General features: G+C 35.9%; 1 protein-coding gene across 3 annotated transcripts in view; it reads left to right on the top strand.

Moving 5' to 3' along the window:
• Nbea (neurobeachin) overlaps positions 1 to 22557 on the top strand; it is a 536577-nt gene that overhangs the window by 489837 nt on the left and 24183 nt on the right. For all 3 annotated transcript variants that reach the window (XM_070002976.1, XM_070002975.1, XM_070002977.1), the window contains 2 exons: positions 8919 to 9086; positions 22177 to 22266. In XM_070002976.1, coding sequence (XP_069859077.1) covers positions 8919 to 9086; positions 22177 to 22266 — 258 coding nt within the window. The remainder of the gene's footprint in view (positions 1 to 8918; positions 9087 to 22176; positions 22267 to 22557) is intronic.

The raw sequence follows: 22557 nt of genomic DNA, 5'->3' as shown, positions 1-22557 counted from the left end.
TATACAGGAAATAGCCTGGAACTTAGAGGTGACATCAGAGGCATTTCTTCTTTCTGTCTTCAGCTGGATCTTCCTAGGAGGGTCCCTACAGGACTAAAATGGAAAACTGCCTATGTATCAGCAGGATACTGTGTCTTGACAGTCTTTGTTTACTTCAGAGTTACAGTTAAAGGACAAGCCCAGAATGCTGCCTCTAGGAACAGCCATGGCTGCAAAGCTGTGGAAAGACAGCGCATCCAATGTGGCCATGTCTCCTGAGATGCTACTCTTAATGTTTCTTGAATTTGAAGTTACTCAGGGCAGAAATTCCTGCCTCCCGCTTTTAGTCAGTTTTCCCATACTGCTGATGGGTCAGCAGTCTTACCGATCTTATGAAGGAAAAACAGACGTCTGTGCCAGACCAGGAAATATGTAACCAGTAAGCTACATATTTTGCTTTTTCTTGAAGGAAATTTTTGGCATGTATTTCTAATGCACAATGCCAATGCATAAATTTAAAACACAATATAAAAGTATTTGAATTATCCATAAATTCCATGAATATAACCACCATTTTTAGATACTGTCCTGTAACATTAAACCTTTCTACCTTTTACTGGCTGGGAGTTTGTGTAGGATTTAGTTCTTCTAAATAGGTTTAGAGAAAATTTGCTCTGGTATATTTATAATTTGGACTGGGATTATCTTCAGTGATTTGCAGGAGTGCTTTATAATGAGCCTAAAGTGTAAAATGAAAATGTCAAATATCTCAAAGAAATGACATTCACAATGGTAAAAAGCCTTCATCTCTTTGTACAGATTAGTATTCTGTATCCATGAGCACCCCTCCTTCTTCTTTCAAGCTGTCGTTAAGAAATTCAAGGCAAAAAAGACAAAATAATATGAAAGGGATGATATCATTGACTTCTAAATGTTCCGGTTCATTATCCCATGCCAACAACTGATCAGGTGTTTGAGACGTTGTTAGCAGCCTTTGTGTGTCTACAAACTAATTTCCTATGCTAATTTTAAAAAAATGAAATAGTACTTTGATTTTTTAAAATCATTACTACATATTAATGATACAGAATGTTGATTTTCATTAAGATGTTTTCATGCATGTGTATAAGTAAATTGGGTTTTGAATGATGCATTTCTTTAGTCCATTGGTGATATTTGTATTGTTGCTTAAGTTGTGGACAGCAGCATGTAGAAAAGATGAGAATGGTCTATGCTTTATAAATACAATGATGAAAATTAATTATTTCACTGAAGAAGTATAAAATTCAAATTTTAGTCTCATTAGAAAACATGGAAAAATTATATAGTCACCTTTAGCAGACGTTTTACTAAATTCTATGTGTATTGAGTTTATACATCAAGAATTGGTTTAATTTATCCTCAAACAGCTAGGCTTATTATGAGTGGCTTACTCCTGAAACATGAATAAAGCATTGTGTAGGGATTGGTTCAGTTCTAACATGATTATAATCTGACCTCCCCACAAAGGGCAGAAATAGAAAGTGTCTCTGATAACATTACCCTAATGCTAGGTTCATCAATCATAATCGGCCTTTGTAAAATTTGTTTAAGAAAAAGGCCTTTTAGCGATATGTACTGACAATCTCATATAGCCCCCAGACCAGCAGATTCCTAAAGCTTTTAGATAAAATGTATCATGTGCCTGAAATTCAAGTCCATGTGCCCTTCTTTTCACTGACATGTATCTTTTACAAAATTTTCATATTTTAAAGTAAAGGACTATTTACAATAGGTAACAGTTTGGATTTAGGATATATTCCCAGGTTTTTTTTCCCCATAAAACAGCTACCTTGCTATAAAAAGAGCACTGAAGCAGGCACCTATGACTTTTGTCTGTAATCCTTGTTACTTAGAAAGCTGAGAACTGGAGATCACAGTTCAAAGCTACCCTAGACAAGGAAACCCAAGAGATTCTTATCTCTAAGTAACCACCAAAAACACAAAATAGATCTTTGGCTCAAGTGGTAGAGTACTAGTCTTGAACACAAACACTGAGCAACAGTGCCCAGCCCTGAATTAAAACACCAGGATCTCACCAAAAGAAAAAAAAACAGTGATAAACTTCATTCAGTTTGATAGGCAACTACTGAGGGTTCCATGCACTGTTTCTCATGCTTGAGGAACATCAGTAAACAAGCAAGGATCTCTGCTCTTGTTGAGGTTACAGACACTAGGTTAGCCAGGTGCTGATGGCCCACACCTATAATGCCAGTTATTCATAATGATGAAAGTGGTGACAAGATGCAGTATACTCACAAACTGATATTGATGATCTACAAGCCCTTTATACAACTACTTAGTACTTAAAAAAAAAAATCCAGAAAATTACAGTTAGAAGTAAGCTCAGGCATAAAAGTCTATGAGATTCCACCTCCAAAATGAGCAACAAAAAAGGCAAGCTGGAAGAATGGCTCAAGTGGCAGAGTACCACCTGAAAGAGCAATCTGGACAAGCAGGAGTCCCTGAATTCAATTCTCAGTACTTTCAGAGAGAGGAGGATATGAGAGAGAGAGAGCGCGCGTGCCAAGTCAAGGAGAAAGAAGACAGAAGCAATAAATAAATAAGAAGAAGGTTTAGTGTGTCAGAAGGTAGTCATACTCTTCAGAATAGGAGGTTGTTCCAGGTAAGGAGATCAGAGTGCAGGGAGGTGGGTCAGGAAGCTTCCCTTTGAAGGTGAAATTTGAGCAAAGGTCTGGAGGTGAGGGAGTGAGCCAAGGGACTCTGTTGGGAAAAAGCACTGCCAGCAGAGATGATACTGTGAGTAGGCAGTGGGTAGGCCAAGGTAGAGTGGACATGTAAGTATATAGAAGAAGAGCACTGAGCAGCAATGGAGAGGCTCATTACCTGGGATACTAAGACTATTAAGCCTGTCACTTAACACTAAGATAATGCATAGCAATTCTGTAAAACCAGACAGTGCAACACACGGAATGGGTTTACTAATTAGCACATCACTTCTTCGAAAGTGCAATGTGAATCTTCTCCTAGAGAGTAAGGCGGTGTTCTTTAGCCCAGGAATACTGAGATACAAGATAAAAGAAGTGAATACAGTCCAATCTCTCCTGTGCTCTTAATTACCCTGAGTAACATGGAGAGTCATCAGTGTTTTGAGCAGAAGAGTAAAATGATATCTAAGGGATCACACTGATATCAGTGTTGGCCAATGAATGATCAAAGCACAAGAATCTGTTAAAGAGAGATGGTGGTAGATTTCTTTGGGGAACAACAGTGAAGGTCATAAGAAAATTTATCCATTCTGGATGTATTTGAAAGCTGGACTTATGACTGCCTACCAGTGAACTTTTCCCCTCAGATTTCCATTTTGCACTAGCAACTAAAATGTAGGAGGGGGTGGGAGTTGCCTGTTGTCAAGTTGCATTATGACAGAAATTCTAAGCCACAGGAAAACCCAAAATCAAGACATTTATCCCCACTAGATTGATCTTTTTGAAGACAGAGAGTGCTTATTTATTTGTGTATCCTCCATGGTTGTGTCTAACTTATAGTAGGTAGTACGTAATTTAGAGCGGAAAAGAGATCAGACAGCATTCATCTCCAATTAGAGATTTTAAAAACCTGTGTCTCAGTATTCCTGGGCCACAGAACACTGCCTTACTCTCTAGGAGAAGATTCACATTGCACTTTGAAGCAGTGAAGTGCTAATAAGTAGTACTGTAAACCCATTCTTTGTGTAGAACTGTCCGGTTTGTATGCAAACTGGTTTTACAGAGTTTGTGTGCATTATCCTACTGTGTTAAGTGACAATGGGCTGGGAAGGTGGCTCAGTGGTAGAGTGCTTGCCTTGCATGCTTGAGGCCCTGGGTTCAATTCCTTAGCACCACATAAGCAAAAAGAAAAAAGCCGGAAGTGGTGCTGTGGCTCAAGTGGTAGAGCGCTAGCCTTGCGCTGAAGAGCTGAGGGACAGCGCCCAGGCCCAGAGTTCAGGCCCATGACCGGACCCCCCCCCCAAAAAAAAGTGACAAAAGGATGATTATGAAGAACATTGCAGACACTTCTAGGACAAAAGACAAATGTTAACAGAAATCTCAGAAAGCAGATACTAGGCCTGAATAAGTATGGGCATGCCGAGTGCTGGTGGCTCATGTCTGTAATCCTAGTTACTCAGGAGGCTGACATCTGAGGATTGCAGTTGAAATCCATCAGAGGCAGGAGAGTCTGTGAGTCTCTTACCTCCAATTAACTGCCACAAAACTAGAAGTGGTGCCGTGGCTCAAAGTGGTAGAGCACTAGCATTGAGCTGAAGAGCTCAGGGACAGTGCCCAGGTCCAGATTTCAAGCCCCATGACCAACAAAGAAAGACAGAGAAAAAGAGAGAGAGAGAGAGAGAGAGAGAGAGAGAGAGAGAGAGAGAGAGAGAGAGAGAGAGGAAGGGAGGGAGAAGGGAGAGAGAGAGAGAAAGAAAGAGAGAAAGAAAGGAGAGAAGAGAAGAAGAGAAGTATGGTCATGCCTTCAGAAATGCACGGGAGAATGAACTGTTTCAATATTACGGAGAAGGAGCAGTCAAGGTGCTAGGTGACAACAATTGCTGTGTGCTCCAGTGCTGTGACTGCCTGTTCTCCCTGGGTCAGTATGTATATTAGGAAGCTATGTGGCCCAGTAGGAGGTAGCATCCTGTGAGGTTTAGTGGGGTTTATGGTGAATGTGTTAGGTTTGGAAGAGCTGTGATGAGTATGAAATAGAGGACACCATGTGAGTGATTGTGGTGGCTTCAGAAGGCTGCTCTCTACCAACAGGGTACAACAGAATTAGAGAAAGAGATCCAATTCTATTGCTCAGTTGGACAGCAGAGAGAATTGAGAGGAAATAACCTTGTATATTCTATATACAGTAATCCATCAAGTATGGAATAAATTAATGACCTCCCCATAAACATTTATAACAATATTTTTAAATTTAAAACTATTGCATGACTGAAGTTACAATGACAGAAATTCATCTTAATCATGATAAAAAGCAAGCATAGACACTACAAAGGTACAAATATGATTTTTTATTTTTTACTTGAATACATGCAACTCTATTTGGATATGTTTTATTTCTGAAAGCAGAATTTTGAGGTAATAGAGAAGAGGATGAAAATGTTATTCTGGTCTAGAAGAGATACAAATTCAAAACTCACAAAGAATTCAGGAAGAATAAATATTCTTTCCTCAAAGTTCATGTCAGTAGCCTAATATTCCTTTTCCATAAATTTTAAGAAAGGTTTTATCCCTAATCTATTAGAGAAAGAATTCTCTACCATCTAATCCCATAGGAGAAAATGGAAATTAGAATTAGATAAGTATTATCCATCTCAGAGATAACCCTCTCTGGTTTTAGTATCAGTCTTTACTTCCTTCCTCAAGATCCCCCGGGTAGAGAGTTATGAATTTGGAATTGGTTTATCTAGGCTTAAAGCAATTGCTTCTGCCTTTAGATATGCAAGTAGATGGTAAAGAAAGGTATTAGACCATTATAACAGTAATAGCTTAGCAATCAAGTAATCTTTATATTTTCAATTGTAAGTATTATACTAGAATCAAGTCCAAAATGTATTTGTTTAGAAAACACACCTCTAAAACAGAACAAATGAGTACCCTTGTGTCAGGATTCAGCATTTTATACTGTAATTATGTGAGAGCTGATATTCAGTTCTTAGATGTGTATTTGACTTAGAACCATATTTAGCTTTTAAATGTTCCAAACTAGATTTTCTTTTTCTCTGCACAAGACTAGCAGGACAAAAATTCTGAGACTTTATTTGGTTAGCTCCTTATTTTTTTGTCATTTAATTGTACAAGAAAAAAGAAAAATTACAGAGATTTACCTACAATTATCAGTTAGTTTACCACCCTACCTCTAATATATAGCCTACATTGTATTAATATATGCAATAGTAAATATATGTATATATAATACAAAAAGTACAGGTTTTTATTAAAGTTTGTTATGAACTAAGCAATTTTAACATTGAGATGAAACGGACAAATACTGGACAAAATGTTTTTTAAAAAATGCCAAAATAGAGACTTTTATGAGCCTTCAAGCAATTCAGTAAAAATTTCCTATAACCCTAGAAAATTTACAGCCTATATTAGGTTTTATGTAAATCCTGCCAGAAATTTCAAAAGATTATATATTCATCTCTCCTCTCTCTCTCTCTCTCTCTCTCTCTCTCTCTCTCTCTCTCTCTCTCTCTCTCTCTCTCTCTCTCTCTCTCTCTCTCTCTCTCTCTCTCCTTCTCTCTCTCCCTCCCTCCCTTCCTCCCTTCCTCCCTCCCTCCCTCCCTCTTTCTCTCTCTGCTTGAACTCAGGACCTCATACTCTCGCTTGGCTTTTTCACTCATAGCTGACACTCTACCACATGAACCATACCTTCACTTTTTTTTTCTTGTCAATTGAAGATAAGGGTCTTATGGATTTGCCTGCTTGAGTTTGCTTTGAATTGTGATCCTCAGATCTCAGCTTCTTGAGTCTGTAATATATATTTAAATATAAAGATGACACCAATACATCATCCTGGAGGAGTGTATTTAGTTTGCAATATTAAAATATAAATCACATGGTTATTGGTCATGTATTACTACATAAAAAGTAATACTTTGTACTTCTACCACATGTGCTTGCAAGTAGTAGATTTTAGATGGATTAAAATGTGGAAAATAAACCCACAAATGTAAAGCTAATGAAGGAAAATATAGAAAGCTGTCTTGTCACATCAGAAACCTTAAGAGCATAACTATTTAAAAATGTATTAAGTTATTAGAAATTGGTATTCGATAAAGAACAAGGTTAAAGTTAATACACATGTGATTGTGTTGCTTAATTTTTTATTTTATTTTATTTTATTTTTGTGGTTGTGGAGCTTGAACTCTGGGCCTGGGCGCTGTCCCTCAGCTCTTCAGCTCAAGGCTAGTACTCTACCACTTGAGCCACAGTGCCAACTTTTTTTGCTTATGTAGTACTGAGGAATCAAACCCAGGGCTTTATGTTTTATGCAAGGCAAGCACTGTACCACTGAGCCACCTTCCCAGCCCTGCTGCTTAAAATATTTAGAGAACTTTCACAAGTCAACAACATAAAGACAAAAACTTTCATTTTTAAAAATGTGTAGAGATATGAACAGGATTTATAGAAAAGGAAATTCTAAAGACCAGTGAGCATCCTTAATATGATGCCAAACTTACTAGCAATAAACAGGAATACAGAGTAAAACAATGTTTCTATTACACTAACCAATAGTTGAAACCCGGATAATATAAGGAGTCAGTGGAGATGTGGGCACATGTGCCCAGTGGAGGAAGTGGGGACAAGGCAGTCCTCTGAAGAGAAGCTGAGAACTAATGATGTGGAGTGTACATACACCAGTGCAGGGATGCGTTAGTCCCACTCCACATCATAAATCACAAAGGAATCCTCAGAAATTAAGAAGCTATGGGAAGAAACAGCCTATGTCACCAAGAGTTAGAGGTAACAAGGTATTAGCTTCTGGGGGAGCCTTGTGCAGCCATGAGGAGCAATGGACTAACTCCATACAGTAGGTTGATCTTGAAAGCAATGCTAAATGAAAAATTAAGGAACATGAACTACAGAACACTAGACCATGTTTATAGATCACAAACATATGTGATGTGTCCATGCACAAAATGAGTAGTGCTTTATAAGAACAAAAGGAGAAACATTAAGCAATAATAGTTTCTTTGGCGAAAAAGAGAGATAAAGAGGGTGTTGAGATTGAAAAAAGGACTAAACACCTTTTAAAATTTCAAATTAGTGAAGAGTCTTCATTCTGTCTCTCATGATAAGCATTTTATTCAACAATCATTTTTGTCTAATAAAATAATAATAAATGTACCAATCCTTTTTTTGTGGTATCCACAATGTTTATTTTAAGTGGTTACTGCTTTAGATACCATGGAGGTAAAAATCTTTCTTTAAATCATAATTTCAGAATCATTGGATAATGAGTCTACATATGTTCATTTTTTAATCTTTTAATCCCATCCATTGCTACTCTTACTAATAAACATATTGAGTTTTTTTCTTAATTGAGTAGTTATACTGAAACAACAGAATTATTTGTACAAATGATAAACACAAACTTAACCAATATAGAATTATAACTAATGTCTCCTTGGATTTTTGTCTCATTTCTTATATTCTTTTCTGAAAAGTTATTTTAAAGTTATTGAGCTATAGATTACAGAAATTCTGTTTAAAATCTCCTTACCTATCAAGATTTCTCTCAGATTCTTCTGGGAGCTTCTTAGAAAAGACAAGGACTTCTTTCTTCTGACTCTTTATAGAAACTCAGCATGGTCACTGCCTCCATAATTTCCATTTTTTTCTCACTTGCTAGTAAATATCTCAAATGATTTCCCAGTGATTCCCAGGCTCCAAAATAACTAAACTAATTCACAGCAGAAGAAAGCATTCCATTTTTATAGTCTTCTATGAGGTGAGCTAGAGGGATTTAGGCAAGAAAATAGATGCATTTCAAAGGGATTTATAAAATTCTTTAATTTCAAAGGAACACTGAAAAATTAGAAATGAGATTATTTTTAAATGGCATTAAAATAGCTATGTCAAATTATTGTTTTAAACATGAGTATGTTTTTGAAACTATTTTAATATAAAATCTATATTGTATACATAATGGAACCATGGAAAACTAAGCACTTTAAATTTTTTTTAATTTCATTTAGGTCTTTGGCTTATAAAACCTAATTGAAAGTTAGTAATGTACTAACTAGGAACTGAAGGCCTAATTCAGATAAATCAAATGGGAATGTAAAGAGTATGTTCTCCTTTTTATCCAAAAATATTTCACTATAAGAAAAAACTATGAAGCTTTGCTAAGTTTGGATAGACTCTCATTTTCTTCTTGCTTTATTTTAGGCCCTAGAAAGTGAGTTTGTCTCTTGCCAACTCCACCAGTGGATTGACCTGATATTTGGCTACAAACAGAGAGGACCAGAAGCTGTTCGTGCTCTGAACGTTTTCCACTACTTGACCTATGAAGGCTCTGTGAATCTGGACAGCATCACTGATCCTGTGCTCAGGGAGGTAGGTGTGAAGTTCCATATTCTTCCAAAAATGTCTGACATCACTCACACACAAATCTGACTTTCCTTCTCTTTTTATGTAAATCTCCTTTCACCATAACTCTGGACTGCACAGATTTCAAGTTCGTGACAAATGTGAAAAAAAGGAATATATGTTCAGATGCAAGTAATGAGGCCAGCACATTGTTTCTCTTGGATTGTAGGCATGTGCAGTGCACTTCTGTATCATCATTTTATTTTACTTCAGAATCTTCATTAAAATGTCTAATGCATTGTGTTATAATAAATTAGACCTCGATGAATAACTAAATATGAATAATTCACATAAAAATAATCTGCGAGTGTTTTTTAAATAAAAGCAAAACAGCACCTTTCAAAACATAACATTAAAGAAAGTGTATCCATGAAAGAGATACAATTATAATATTTTATTCCCATATGTTCTCATCCTGAAATGTTTATAGTTGAGAATTATGTAAGTATGTTTGAAAACATTCATATAAAATATTATTTAAATCACTACTCCTTTGCATAAACTGGTTTCAGATATGTAGAAAGAGCAGAGATGCAACAGCTGCTACATAAAGTATTGCTGCAAGGAAGCTATGCACTAGCCTTCATCCACCCAATATATGCCATCTGCTGTATGCAAAACAAGTCATCATTGCTAGGTCTCCGGGCAATAGAATGTCTTTTATTTTAACTTTGGAAGTAGAAAATGTGTAGTTTGGGAAATGAACTCTAGGTTTTTTTTAAAAAATCCATAATGATACTTCTCATATACCTCTATTAAACCAAAATTATTCTATTTGTATGGCACCAAGCAGAGAAAAGGAGAGTGAAGGGAAGCTTTTCATTGGACTCAGGGTGAATACTCATAGAACACATTACAAACATATTATTAGAGGCAACACTACCATGTCATGGGCACAAAGAAATGAAATTAGAGATACAAAATGAATGAAGTTGGTAAAAAAAAAAAAAAACAAGGTATTATGAATTTGGTAGGTACAATAAGGAATTTTCTCCACTTACCATTATACTCATCTAACTTTGAACTTTCCATTGTGTATAAATAGTAATCAAATTATTTGGTAGGATGTAATCCTTAGCATATTCTTTTTACTGTACACCTTTGCCTGTTATATAAATTCCTTACAACTAAATTCTTCTTTCAGAACTAAAATCTTTTAGAGTCAGAAAAAAACATAGTTTGAATAACACAACTCTGACATTCTAAGACTAGGTCCAAAATGGGGTTTTTTGTTTTGTTTCATTTTAAGTGTTCTTGTTTTACTGTGTCTTTTTACTTTTAAAGCTCATAGACAATTTTGATCCTGAGTATTTTATTATACATTTTTATCCATTATAATATTCAGTTCTTATAGGGAAAGTTATATGTTAATCTGTTTGGCAAAATGCAAATATATTGAGCCTTAGGGATGATGAACATACAAGGCAGATTTAAATTGACAGAAAAATAGCAGGTTTTCAAATGTAAGTAAATATTAAGTAATAGATGAAAGAATAAATGAAATAAGAATTAGAATCGAGACCTTCTTTACATAAATATAATATATGTAGTTTGAACCCTATTAAAAAATATGTACTAATAAATAGCAACCATCACTTTGAACAGTGAAAAAGCCAGGTATTCATTGCCCTTAATCATCAAGTTGTAACACTTCCTAAATAAAACTGCATAAAATATGTATCTTTTTATTTTTGTTGTATGGAAGGTGTCTAGTTACATGTTTGCTTGTTATATAGATACTCTGAACAATATTTTATAGTCTATTATTACCTCAGAGTGATACACTGCCTGAGTTAGCTAACTAGAGTGTTTACCTCAGGAGACCCTTCTAGCGTTCTCATTCTGAACACATATTTGCCAGATACTAAAGTTGACTAGATTCCAAAATTACACTTTGATATATATATATATATATATATATATATATATATATATGTATGTATGTATGTATGTATGTATGTATGTATGTATGTATATGTTGTTACCCCAATCATTACCTATATACCTGATCTCAGCATAAGAATATTAGATGTGAGGGAACCCATACCCGGAAGACTATACCTCCCATCTCTCAGCTAATATATTTTCTGCACTAACAATTAAGAGCTTGAGAAACAATATCCTCCTCAATGAATTAGAATACACCTGGATCCTGCGAGCTCGTTGAAGATGGTCAAGTTATTGAATCTCACTCTGCTTTAATTGCTCACTCTACAAAGGGCAACACATATGTTGCTTAACATAAGACCACTTGACCTCTATTGTCACAAGAAAGAAATCTACAGATGAGTGGGATGAAGTATAGCATGCTCACTATTTGGTGCCCACTTAGGTTCCCCTACCAATTCATTGCTCCTGTGAGTAAACCCTCTGGGAAGCACAATACCTGTCTTTAAGTCATCCATGTTCGATTTCCTGGAGATCTTCTGTAGCGTACTCAGGCATGAGAGTTAAGCTTCCTCTGGATCATTGAACACAGGCTCCTGCAGAGACCACAACTCAAAATGTCAACCCTTTTGTTTAGCTGCATATATTCCCTTTATTTAGAATGGTTATCTTAGTTATTTTTTTAAGTACAAAGATCACATGAGTAAAACTAAAGGAAGATTATAATTGTCTAATATTAAATGCCAGCTAGCCAAGGGAAGATTTTTTTTAGTGTTCAAATGCAGGTTTAAAAAAGAAATATTTAATATTTAAACATCTACATATGTTCCCTTGTTTAAAAATTTCTCCAATCTGCCTTTAACTTTGAGCTTTGAAGTTAGTGCTAAAATCTGAGAAATGGCTTAAGGTTATTGATTCATTCTTTCTTGACAGGTGAAATCACAGAGCAGCACTAACCGCAGCAATTACAGCATTAAAATGTCAAGAAATTAGGGGTCAGAATAACAGATAATTTTCTTCTCTGTGTCATATTAAAAATTGACATTCTTTGACAGTTTAGGATCTCTAGCTTAGAAAATTATGACAGCTTAACTTATTTTATACTTGTAAAGCAGTAATTGATAATAAACTTTATCTTGACAGCCTCCAGGCAGAAACATGACAGTACAGTTCTGGTACAAAGCTCTTCTTAATATGTAAACACTTGATCTGTTGGATAGTAGGTATTATTTAAATTGTCTCAAGTCTTGCTTTACATCATAATCTAGGCACTTTTTTCACAAATGTCTCGACTGACTGTTTGGACAATGTTTTTCAAGCATGATAATGGACAGTCTTTCTTATTCTTACAGATTAATAGAAATAATATGATTTGCTGTATTTTTTTGTAGTAAATTCAGTCCTAGAACCTGTTTAGAAAATAAGGGATTTTGGTTAGCATCTATCGAGTCCCATGAGTTTTGTTTTATTTTATTTTACTTTGTATTACTAGGGTTTGAACTTAAGGCTCTGTGCTTATTAGACTAAATCCCTACCTGAGCCACACCTCCAGACCTGTTTCTCATTTTTCTTACTCCTTGGTTGTCAAATGTGGTCCAAAGCCCAGTTGAATCGTCACCACCTGAGAACTTGTTAGAATGTCTGGTTGGAAGCTCATAATTCCCTGAACTACTAACTCAGAATGAGTATTCAGTGGGACGTAAGTGACTTGCTTGAGACATTTAAGTTTAAGAACACTGCTCTCTGACAGCTGTTAGAATTATTTGGAATTTTTCCCTATAAAAGTAGAGAGAATAATATAATGAACCCCATGTACCTATCACCAAATTTCAGTTCGTTGCATCATCTTCCTCAGCCCTATCCCTACTACTGTTTTAAACACACATGGCCAAACCCAAGTTCCCAGCTAACTTTGCATCTACTTTTTCCTGCTGATCCCATAGACATTTCAAAATATCTGCGGAGAGACTTCAAACAGGTTTATTTGGGGGAGGGAAAAAAATCCCTCCAAAACTTTTACATACATTCACAGTTAAAAATTACTAATCCAGCCTGACACTCTGACTAAATAATTTTCCAAAATCACCCATCTGAACAGCAGCAAAACCAGGACTTGGGTGCGGTTACCCTATTCTCGAGTTAACTTTCTTTAGTACCATTGTTGTTTAGGAAACTAAAAATAAAGCCATTCTCTATGGCTCCAGAAAAATAGTTCTTAGAATTTTAAGGGCAATCAGAAACCAGTAAGTCATGCCTGTAATTCTAGCTACTCAGGAAGCTGAGATCTAAAGCATCTAGATTCAAAGCCAGCTTGAGAAGACATCATCTCCAAAAAAAACCAGCAGAAAGCCAAATGAGATTTTGTGGAGCAAGTGGTAGAGTACAAGCCAAGCAAGCTAAGAAAGCCTCGCGCCCTGAGATTAAACCCATGTACTGGCAAAAAAAAAAAAAAAAAAAGAAGGTTTAAATGTGTACTTCTATTTCACCAATCCAGACTGTAATGTTTTTCTTTCTATTCATACTTCTAAATTAGTTAAACATTTCCAATTAGTAAATTTTCCAGTAATAATAGGAAGAAAATTCAGATTATTTCAAGGAAAAGTTCAGATGATTTTTAAGAAAACTTCATTGGACATTTTATTGACCAATCGTTCTATTATTCCTCAGGGAAAAAAATGTTATTTTATCATCTTTTGAGGGTTTCAAAGGAACTATGTGCCATGTGCCATCATTAGTAGTTGGTTAGTAGACACTACAAATTAAATGAACGCTACAAAACATTAACATTCTTTTATGATGAAAAATATTTTAGTCTTCAACTATTTTAAGAAATGATTACATTTAGGATGATAGAATTATTAAAGCCTGTCTGCCTCTGGTATGCGGAGGCAGAAGAATCAGATTACCAGCCCATCTTCAATAATTGAGTGACATTAAGCCACTCACTAACCTTAATGTACCTTCTTCCCCCACCCTAAAAAAAATGATGTCAGAATTGAAACCTAATTCATGGTAGAAAAGATAAGTGAGACTGTATTAGAAACTGTAAAACACAATACAGATAGAGATTATTGCCCAGAAGTGAAGAATCGTATAGGTTTGTATTAATAGTATTATGTAATATTAATGTAATATTATATTAATATTATTATATAATAAAGTAAATGTAACCAAAGTTATCAGTTTAATAAAAAGATCTATGATAACAATAGATACACTAATTAATTTGTGTTTGTGTCTTGTAGTTGAAGGATATAGTATATAATGCTTCTTTTCAACAATATCTACAAAGTTCTATAAAGATTCCCTAATTGCAACCTGTAACATTTTCTTTGACTTGATAAAGGTTAATCACCATTGATTATTATATCATTATTAATTAATATTATTTATAGTTTACTACTATTTTCTGTATGATTAGTTTTTCATTTGAATTATGAAGTGAATTAGCATGAGTATGGTATTAGCATTAAAGTTCTGCCTATTCAGCAAGACAAAAATATGGAGACTACATTCCAACAGAAGCTGTAAGCTCACATCAGACAAATTATTAACAAGACACTAAGTTCTTAGCTTGTCATGGAACTTGTCATACTTACTATTGACATCGCCAGACTGAATGGCTTAGATGACATCTTTTTGACAGTGAGAGGTATGCACACAAGGCTATCATAAAACAGTGTTTGGCTAGAAGCTACTGGACCATATGGGCCATGCAATATTTACACATTTGTTACATATATACACTTATCTATGTTTCATTCTAAAATATTAAATATATTTTGTCATTATCAGCAATCATAAAAATGAGCTATTCTTAGTTTAGTTTCTGTTTTTTGTTGTTGTTGTTGGGTTTTTTTTGATGCTGGTCCTGAAGCCTGAACTCAGGACCTTACTGTCTCGCTTGCTTTTCACTCCAAACTGGTGCTCTACCACTTAAGTTACACCTCCACTTTTTGCTGGTTAATTGAAAATAAGAGTTTCATCAGACCTTCCCAGGCTGGTTTTGAACCTTGAACCTTGGGATCTCAACCTCCTTTGTAGCTAAGATTACAGGCATTAACAACCAGAGCTTGGCTTCTGTTACTAATATTTCTTGTACTTCCTAGGTATTTTCTCCTTTTTTCTCTTCCTCTGAGCTGGCAGGTTTAACAAAGCATCCCTTTGGATCTGCTGTGGCAAAAATATTCCCGCCCCCGCCCCCTTCCCCTGCCAGAAAGTACAGTGGGTCACTTCAGGTTTCACTTGATTTTCTTGCTGAAATAGTTTTTGCTACTATAGAGATCTGACGTGAACCAACAAGACAGATGGGTCTTTGACCAAAACAGCTGCAAAGCTGACTTTCCTTGAAAGATGAACTCATAAATTTTAAAATGGAAAATATTAACACACATTTCACTCTGATGATGTAAATGAAAAGTATTGATAGTGACAATATTGATGGCCTCTACCACCATGGCTTATTCCTTTGTACATTTCTTATTCATGTTCCTTTAGCAACTTCTGACTACTTTCTTTGGACCTGCCTGAATGAGTTGTATAACATAGCATTTGCTGCTCATTCGCACATAGTAGGAGGCCTGATGGTTTAATTGTCATCATAGAGTTCTTTTTAGAGTTCTTTTCCTGGGCAGGTCTTCAGAAACATGGTTGGAACAAATGAGCAACAAATAGCTAATATACATATCCTAAAACCATCTCATCTTCCTTCTTTTATTACTGAAAGTTTCAGGAAGTAAAAAATTTTAGCAACGTCAAAAGCCAAATTAAATACAGAGAATAGCCCTACACTTTAATCATTGGAGAGGAAATAGATAAATTATTTCCTTTAAAAGCTAGACTATCACTGTGGGTGCAAGAAGAATATTATGGCCCCTGAACCTGAAAGCATATGGTGCTACATGAATTCTTTATGTTTCTCTTTTATAACAATGAGGCTTGTATTGTGAAAAATTGACAATAAAGTTTTAATAGAGAAATGAGAATCAAGAAAATGAATAGCACACATTGAACTTTTTAAAATTTCAGGGTTTTTTTTCTCATAATTACTGAAGTCAGGGGTGGTCTATGACCATCAATTGTCCCCAACAGAAGCATAAATACTGCAGCTAGCCAAAGTAGGATGTATATCATTTATCTGAAATGTGCCTTTCTCTCCACTTTGTGTTATTTTCATTGTGTTCAGTTGAGAAATTGTAATTGTTGATTTTCAGAAATTAGCAGTAAATGCTTGGTCATATTTTATTCAAAAGATGAAGGGTGCAAATTGCAACTTGCTGTTTGTAGAAGAAATACCTGGAAGGGATTTTCTTATCTTCTACTAATATCAAGTTTGTTATTTTACATATTTGTTATCATCAGCATAAATAATTTTTCAAAATATATTGCATGCTTCAGTGTGTTAAAGTAGGTATCACTCAATCTAAGTGGCTAAACATGTCAGTTAGTTATGACTCATTTTTAAGGCTTTACACATATTGATAATGACCCCACTTGAAGTTTTAATATAGTCTTTCTAAACTGTTGCTTCCTATTTATGCTAAAATCTAAGACAATACTTTGTTTAGCTGCATACATAATATTTTACTCTGATTTGTTTTAATAAAAACATATTGCCAGACCAGTGGCTCACACCTATAATCCTGCTACTCAGGAGATCTAAGGATTATAGTTTGAAGCCAGGCCAGTCAGGAAAGTGTGTGAGACTGTTTATCTCCAATTAAACAAACAAACAAAAAGCCAAATGTAGATCTGTGGCTCTAATAGTAAACCACTAGCCTTGAGCAAAAAAATTTCATGGACAGCACCCAGGTCCTGAATGCAAGCCCCAGGACTGGCACAATTCCCCCCCCCCCCCCGCCTCCAAAAAAAATAGTTTATGTTTTCATTTTGGAATATTTCTATGATCACCTGTTGAACCTGTCTAGAAGTTATTCTACCTATCATTTTCATTATTGTTGTCATTTTCATTATTATTGTCTTCCCATGATTAGACAGTCCAAGTGAACTTACAAAGTCTGCCACCACCTGTACAACGACTCTTCTCCCACCTCTCTTCTACCACCACTATCTCCCTTAGCTTCCCTTCCTCCTCTCCTACCACCTTGGTCATCCAGAACATAACACACTTAGAGAAACTATTCAACCAAGGAGAATTAGGGATGCTGTTGTGATTCTTCTCACATATGATATGTATGCTGGGTTGAATCCACCCTTTATGTACTATACAGTGATCACCCAAGAGTGAGCAAACAACCCCAATCCTGGAAGAATCGTTAAGAGGTTGTCCACAAAAAAACATTTGCTTGTAAGTAATTAAGCCTGTGTATCATCCAGAAAGTTATTTCTGTTACCTTTTGGAGGATTAGATAATAAAATATGCAAACTTATTTGAGATATCCAGGATAGGCTACCCACTGCCAACTACAGTGAAATCCATGTACTAGCCTGCCACAGCTACTTGGAGAGAGAAATAGGATGATCCTAAATTTGAGGCCAGCTGAGCAAAGTTAACAAGACCCTATCTCCAAAACAAAATACAAATAGAAGAGATAGGGGTTTGTGTAGCATGTTTCATGCCCTGATTTCAATCCTAGTACCTCAGAGAGAAAAAACGTCCATAGATCCTAACGTGAATAAACTTACACTTGAAAAAAATAAAGAGCGAGTTTTCCACCAACAACTGACTTAAGAAGAATATATTCTGGGTAGAACATTTGTATCCAGAGAAAATGGTAATTATTTTTCAGGTTCACTTGCTGAGTCAGTTTTATAAATTTATCATTATGATTTATCATGCCAAAGAAGAAATATGATTTATCTGAAGAGGGCCCCCTTTATGTGATTTAAGTTTATACTAGTGAAAGCAAGAAGGAAGGCAGCCAGTGAATTAGAATACTCTCTCAAATATGTTCCAACACAGTATGCTGCTAACTAAAGCAAATGTGGTCCTTTTATACTTGAGTTATCCAATATTTGCTTAAATATTTAATAAATTTTCTAGAATAGACTTTAGACTTAATATTGTTGAACCTTAAAACAAAAGGGGAGCCGGGCGCTGGTGGCTCACGCCTGTAATCCTAGCTACTCAGGAGGCTGAGATCTGAGGATCATGGTTCAAAGCCAGCCCGGGCAGGAGAGACCGTGAGACACCTATCTCCAATAAACCACCAGAAAACCGGAAGTGGCACTGTAGCTCAAGTGGTAGAGCGCTTGCCTTGAGCTGAAGAGCTGAGGGACAGCGCCCAGGCCCAGAGTTCAAGCCCCACGACCGACAAAAAAAAAAAAAAAAAAAAAAAAAAAAACAAAAGGGGAAATATTTGTTGTTCTGTTTTTGGTTCCTATGAAAAACTAGAAGCAGTTGAATATAAAACAGCATTTTAATTTTTTATACAGTTTAATGTTTATAAGGCAAGAAATAATAAAGTGCATATATTACTTGCCTGATTTACTTCAGTCCCAGTTTTCCAGCATTAAAAAGTAATGTTTCTATGATCATGTTTTATTATAATAATAAACCAGACGCAAAAGCTTATCAGCTATAATACACTCAGCCAGTAAGTAACCTTTCCCTTTATCATTTCAGACATCTCAATATTCTACTGTTTTTTGCTATTTTTCTAATGTGGTAATAATGTTGAAAGTTGAAAAGCAGGATAATATAAATTACATATATTACTTTTGTTTGTGTCAAATTTATATTTTCTGGGGTTTTTGTTTGTTTTTTGACGGTCGTGGGGCCTGAATTCTGGGCCTTGGCACTAACCCTCAGCTATTCAGCTCAAGGATAACGCTCTACCACTTGAGCCACAGCAGCACTTCTGGAATTTTCTGCTTATGTGGGGCTGAGGAATCGAACCCAGGGCCTCAAGCATGCAAGGCAAGCACTCTACCACTGCGCCACCTTCCCAGCCCCTATTTTCTGTGTGTGTGTGTGTGTGTGTGTGTGTGTGTGTGTGTGTGTGTGTGTGTGTGTGTGTGTGTGTGTGTATGTGTGTGTGTGTGTGTGTGTGTGTGTGTGTGTTTTAATAGCAGATATATTCAAATTTTAAGCACTGTAAGTAGCAATGCTAAGGAAACCTACTGAAAAAAAGCTTTCTGTGTTCCTGAGCAACCACCTTTACAATTTTTTTCTTGAATTTTCTGAAGATTTTCAATAAAATAAGCTGGTTGTTGGGACATAGTTCAATGTATTGGAATTGCATAACCACCTGCTTTTCTTAAAGGCTGATAGTTCTGGCAATAGATTTAAAAGCTAAGGCAGCACAAGCATGACAGGTCATTTGAGAACCATGAATTGTTAACTCCCTACTCTGTTTCTCCCTGTACTGTAGACAGTTTGTCAAAAGACACTGAATTATGTTTTTTTTTTTAAAAAAATACCTAATAGCTTTAAAGAATCTATGAGAAGAAAAAAAATATATCTGGGTTAAACTAACCTACATTGTGCTTAAAACAAAATTAACTAGTTCGGTTTTTTTCCCTTGGTACTAGATTTAAATGTAGAGCCTTGTGCATGCTAGGTAGGCACTGTACCACTCAAGCCACACCTTCAGCCATTTCTGCTTCAGTTATTTCTTGAATAGAGACTCTTATTTGTATCTGATCCATCTCCTATTTTACTTCTTTCCCAGCTGGAGTGACACACACACCATCAGGGCCAGCTATTTATTGATTGAGATGGAGTCTCATCAGCTTTTTGTCCAGGCTGGCCTCACACATCATTCTCTTTTGCTCTGCCTCCTAAGTAGTTGAAATTAAAGGCAGGGACCACCATATCTGCTAGATTAACTGAAGTTTTCAATCTATTGCATCCCGGAGAAGATACACCTACTATATTTTGGCTTACCTGTTGCCACACTCATTTTCATCTTGGCAATAAAATCTTTATCAAATCTTATTAGCAGGCATGCATAGAATATACATATACATATAACCTATTCCTGCCTCTTCTGAAGTTTAGTCTCAAGGAGGAAGTAATAAGCTCGTAGTGGGGCTGGGAAGGTGGCTCAGTGGTAGAGTGTTAGCCTTGCATGCATGAGGCCCTGGGTTTGATTCCTCAGCCCCACATAATCAGAAAAAGCTGGAAGTGGCTCTGTGGCTCAAGTGGTAGAACGCTAGTCTTGAACTGAATTAAAGTTAAAGAAAATATGTTTGAGCTGGGCATTAGTGGCTCAGGCTACTCAGCAGGCTGAGATCTGAAGATCATGGTTGAAAGCCAGCTGAGGCAGGGGAAATCCATGAAACTCTTACCTACAACAGAAAACCGTGATAGAGGACTAGCCTTGAGCAAAATAGCTCAAGGACCATACTCAGGCCTTGAGTTCAAGCCCTACAACCTACAAAAAAAAAAAAAAAGGAAGTCTGGTTGTCTGTTTGTTGATGTAGTTTTCAGGAGCGTTTAAATGCTGACTGTGAGGCTACTATCCTCATGGGTGTTTGTATTGAAGGAGTTAAAATACAGACAAAGTTTGTTAGAGTCTTATGCTGTTGATGATACACTGCTCTTGATATTGGACATTAACTGGGTTGGCTTTAATAGTAAAATTACTGCTTTTTCCTCCCAATAATTCTCAAGAATTTAATGTTAATAATATGGACCTAACCAGAAATGATCTCTGCCTCTTTTTATAATTATAAATCTTGCAGTAGAGAGGCAAAGTATGATCATATATTTGTGAATACAATTTAGTTAAATAGTCACATTTTGCATATGAGTGGACACTGCAAATACTTGTATGCATTAAATTGGACAGCACTTATAGTGATTTAATAATTGATCCTATTGCTTCTGCAAATAAGCAAACCAAAATATCATTTTTGTAGTTGCTAAAATATGTTGGATAATGATCCATTCATGTTTAATATTGCTATTAAATTTGAAAGTTCACATTTTTATTGATAAACATTTCCTGAAATGCAGTCTAGGAGGACAGATTGTTAAATTTAAGTACTTTATAAATGAGAATTGTAGATAGTGATTCAATTAGAGGCGGTGCTGTGTGAGGAACCATCTACCAACTTACCTGCATTTTGTCAAATACTCCGCAGTGGATTTCGTATTTCACTTTTATGTGCAACCAAATTGCACACAATTTTAGGAGAAAATTAGCATGGTAACAGAGTAATGACCATGGTAAATATTATGCTTCTCCTTGTTGACTTAAATTACATACATAGACTATTTCAGGAAAAAATTATTTCTTAGTCTGACTTAATATGTTGAAATGTTTTATCCATAGAATTTATGTGCAGCAGAAAAACTTAAATCTTTCATAAGCCTCTCTCTCTCTCTCTTTCTCTCTCTCTCTTTGTCACACACACACACACACACACACACACACACACACACACACACACACACACACACACACACACACACACACACACACACACACAAGATATATTGTGTGGTCCAAACAGTTTGAAGTCTAAATTACTTTGATTCTTTTGGAAGCCCTAAAATCTCATTAATACTTCCATCTGCACAGGCAGATACAACTCTTTCCTTCTTGAGTGATTTGTCTATAAAATGCCAGAGAAAATACTTGAGAGAAATTAATTCATACCTAATAAACAGTGTTCTAAAATCCACCTTAAAATAACATAGCAAGCTAAAATGCATTTTTGTAGTGGAAATGTTGTCATATTTAACTGTTACACAAAAGTCCCAGTGTCCTCTCTGCTAATTGCCCTCTGAATTGATTGGAATGTCTGATTTTTCTGAATTTTATTTTGTATCAATGGTGGACTTTGTGTCTCACTTTCTTTTCCCATTAAGATTCCAGAAGTTTATTTCATTAGAGATCCCCATACATTCCTCCTCACAAAGGACTTTATTAAGGTATATGTTCTGTATTTAGTGCTAGAAGTGTTCCTTGGTCTTTAGCTGCATGCATGAAATCACAGCTTAGCATTTCCACATTTAACCCCAGCTTCTGGTAATAAGAACAGTGATGTGGTTAACTGAAGCATGTTTGGAAGAAGAAGCCAACCTTGTCTACAAAATACTAACACTTGAATGGTTCTGCACCCTGGGAAAAGAACACCCGGTGAATTTTCTGGACTTTTTTTTTCATGGCTGACTTGGGATCCACTTGCATTGTCAAGAGTGTGTTGACCTCTCTCTTTGATGCATATTGATTATGACAGTCGCCCTCCTTCCCTGCAGGCCATGGAAGCGCAGATACAGAACTTTGGACAGACGCCATCTCAGTTGCTTATTGAGCCACATCCGCCTCGGAGCTCTGCCATGCACCTGGTAAGACATCAGCATGTTAAGGTTTTTTTCCCTTAATACCTGAGCTTAGAGCAAATAAAATTGTGATTTTAGCAGCATTTTTTAAGTCATCTCAACTTATTCATTTAACTCTTCAGGCCAAAGGATGTATGGATACCCCAGGGAGAAACAGGAAAGAAAGTACAATTCTTACCATGAAGTCTAAAACTAGCCCAATCTTGGATTCAAAAAATAACCATAGAGTATGCCTCTATGTAAAGTCATTCATACACAAGCAGGCAAACAAACACATGCTGACATTAAAATTAAATT

The sequence above is a fragment of the Dipodomys merriami genome, unplaced genomic scaffold (assembly GCF_024711535.1).
Source record: "Dipodomys merriami isolate MVZ:Mamm:240054 unplaced genomic scaffold, mDipMer1.0.p SCAF_6, whole genome shotgun sequence".
In the NCBI taxonomy this organism is placed as follows: domain Eukaryota; kingdom Metazoa; phylum Chordata; class Mammalia; order Rodentia; family Heteromyidae; genus Dipodomys; species Dipodomys merriami.
The sequence above is the reverse complement of the archived record's forward strand: the minus strand, read 5'-3'. Positions and strand labels throughout refer to the sequence as shown.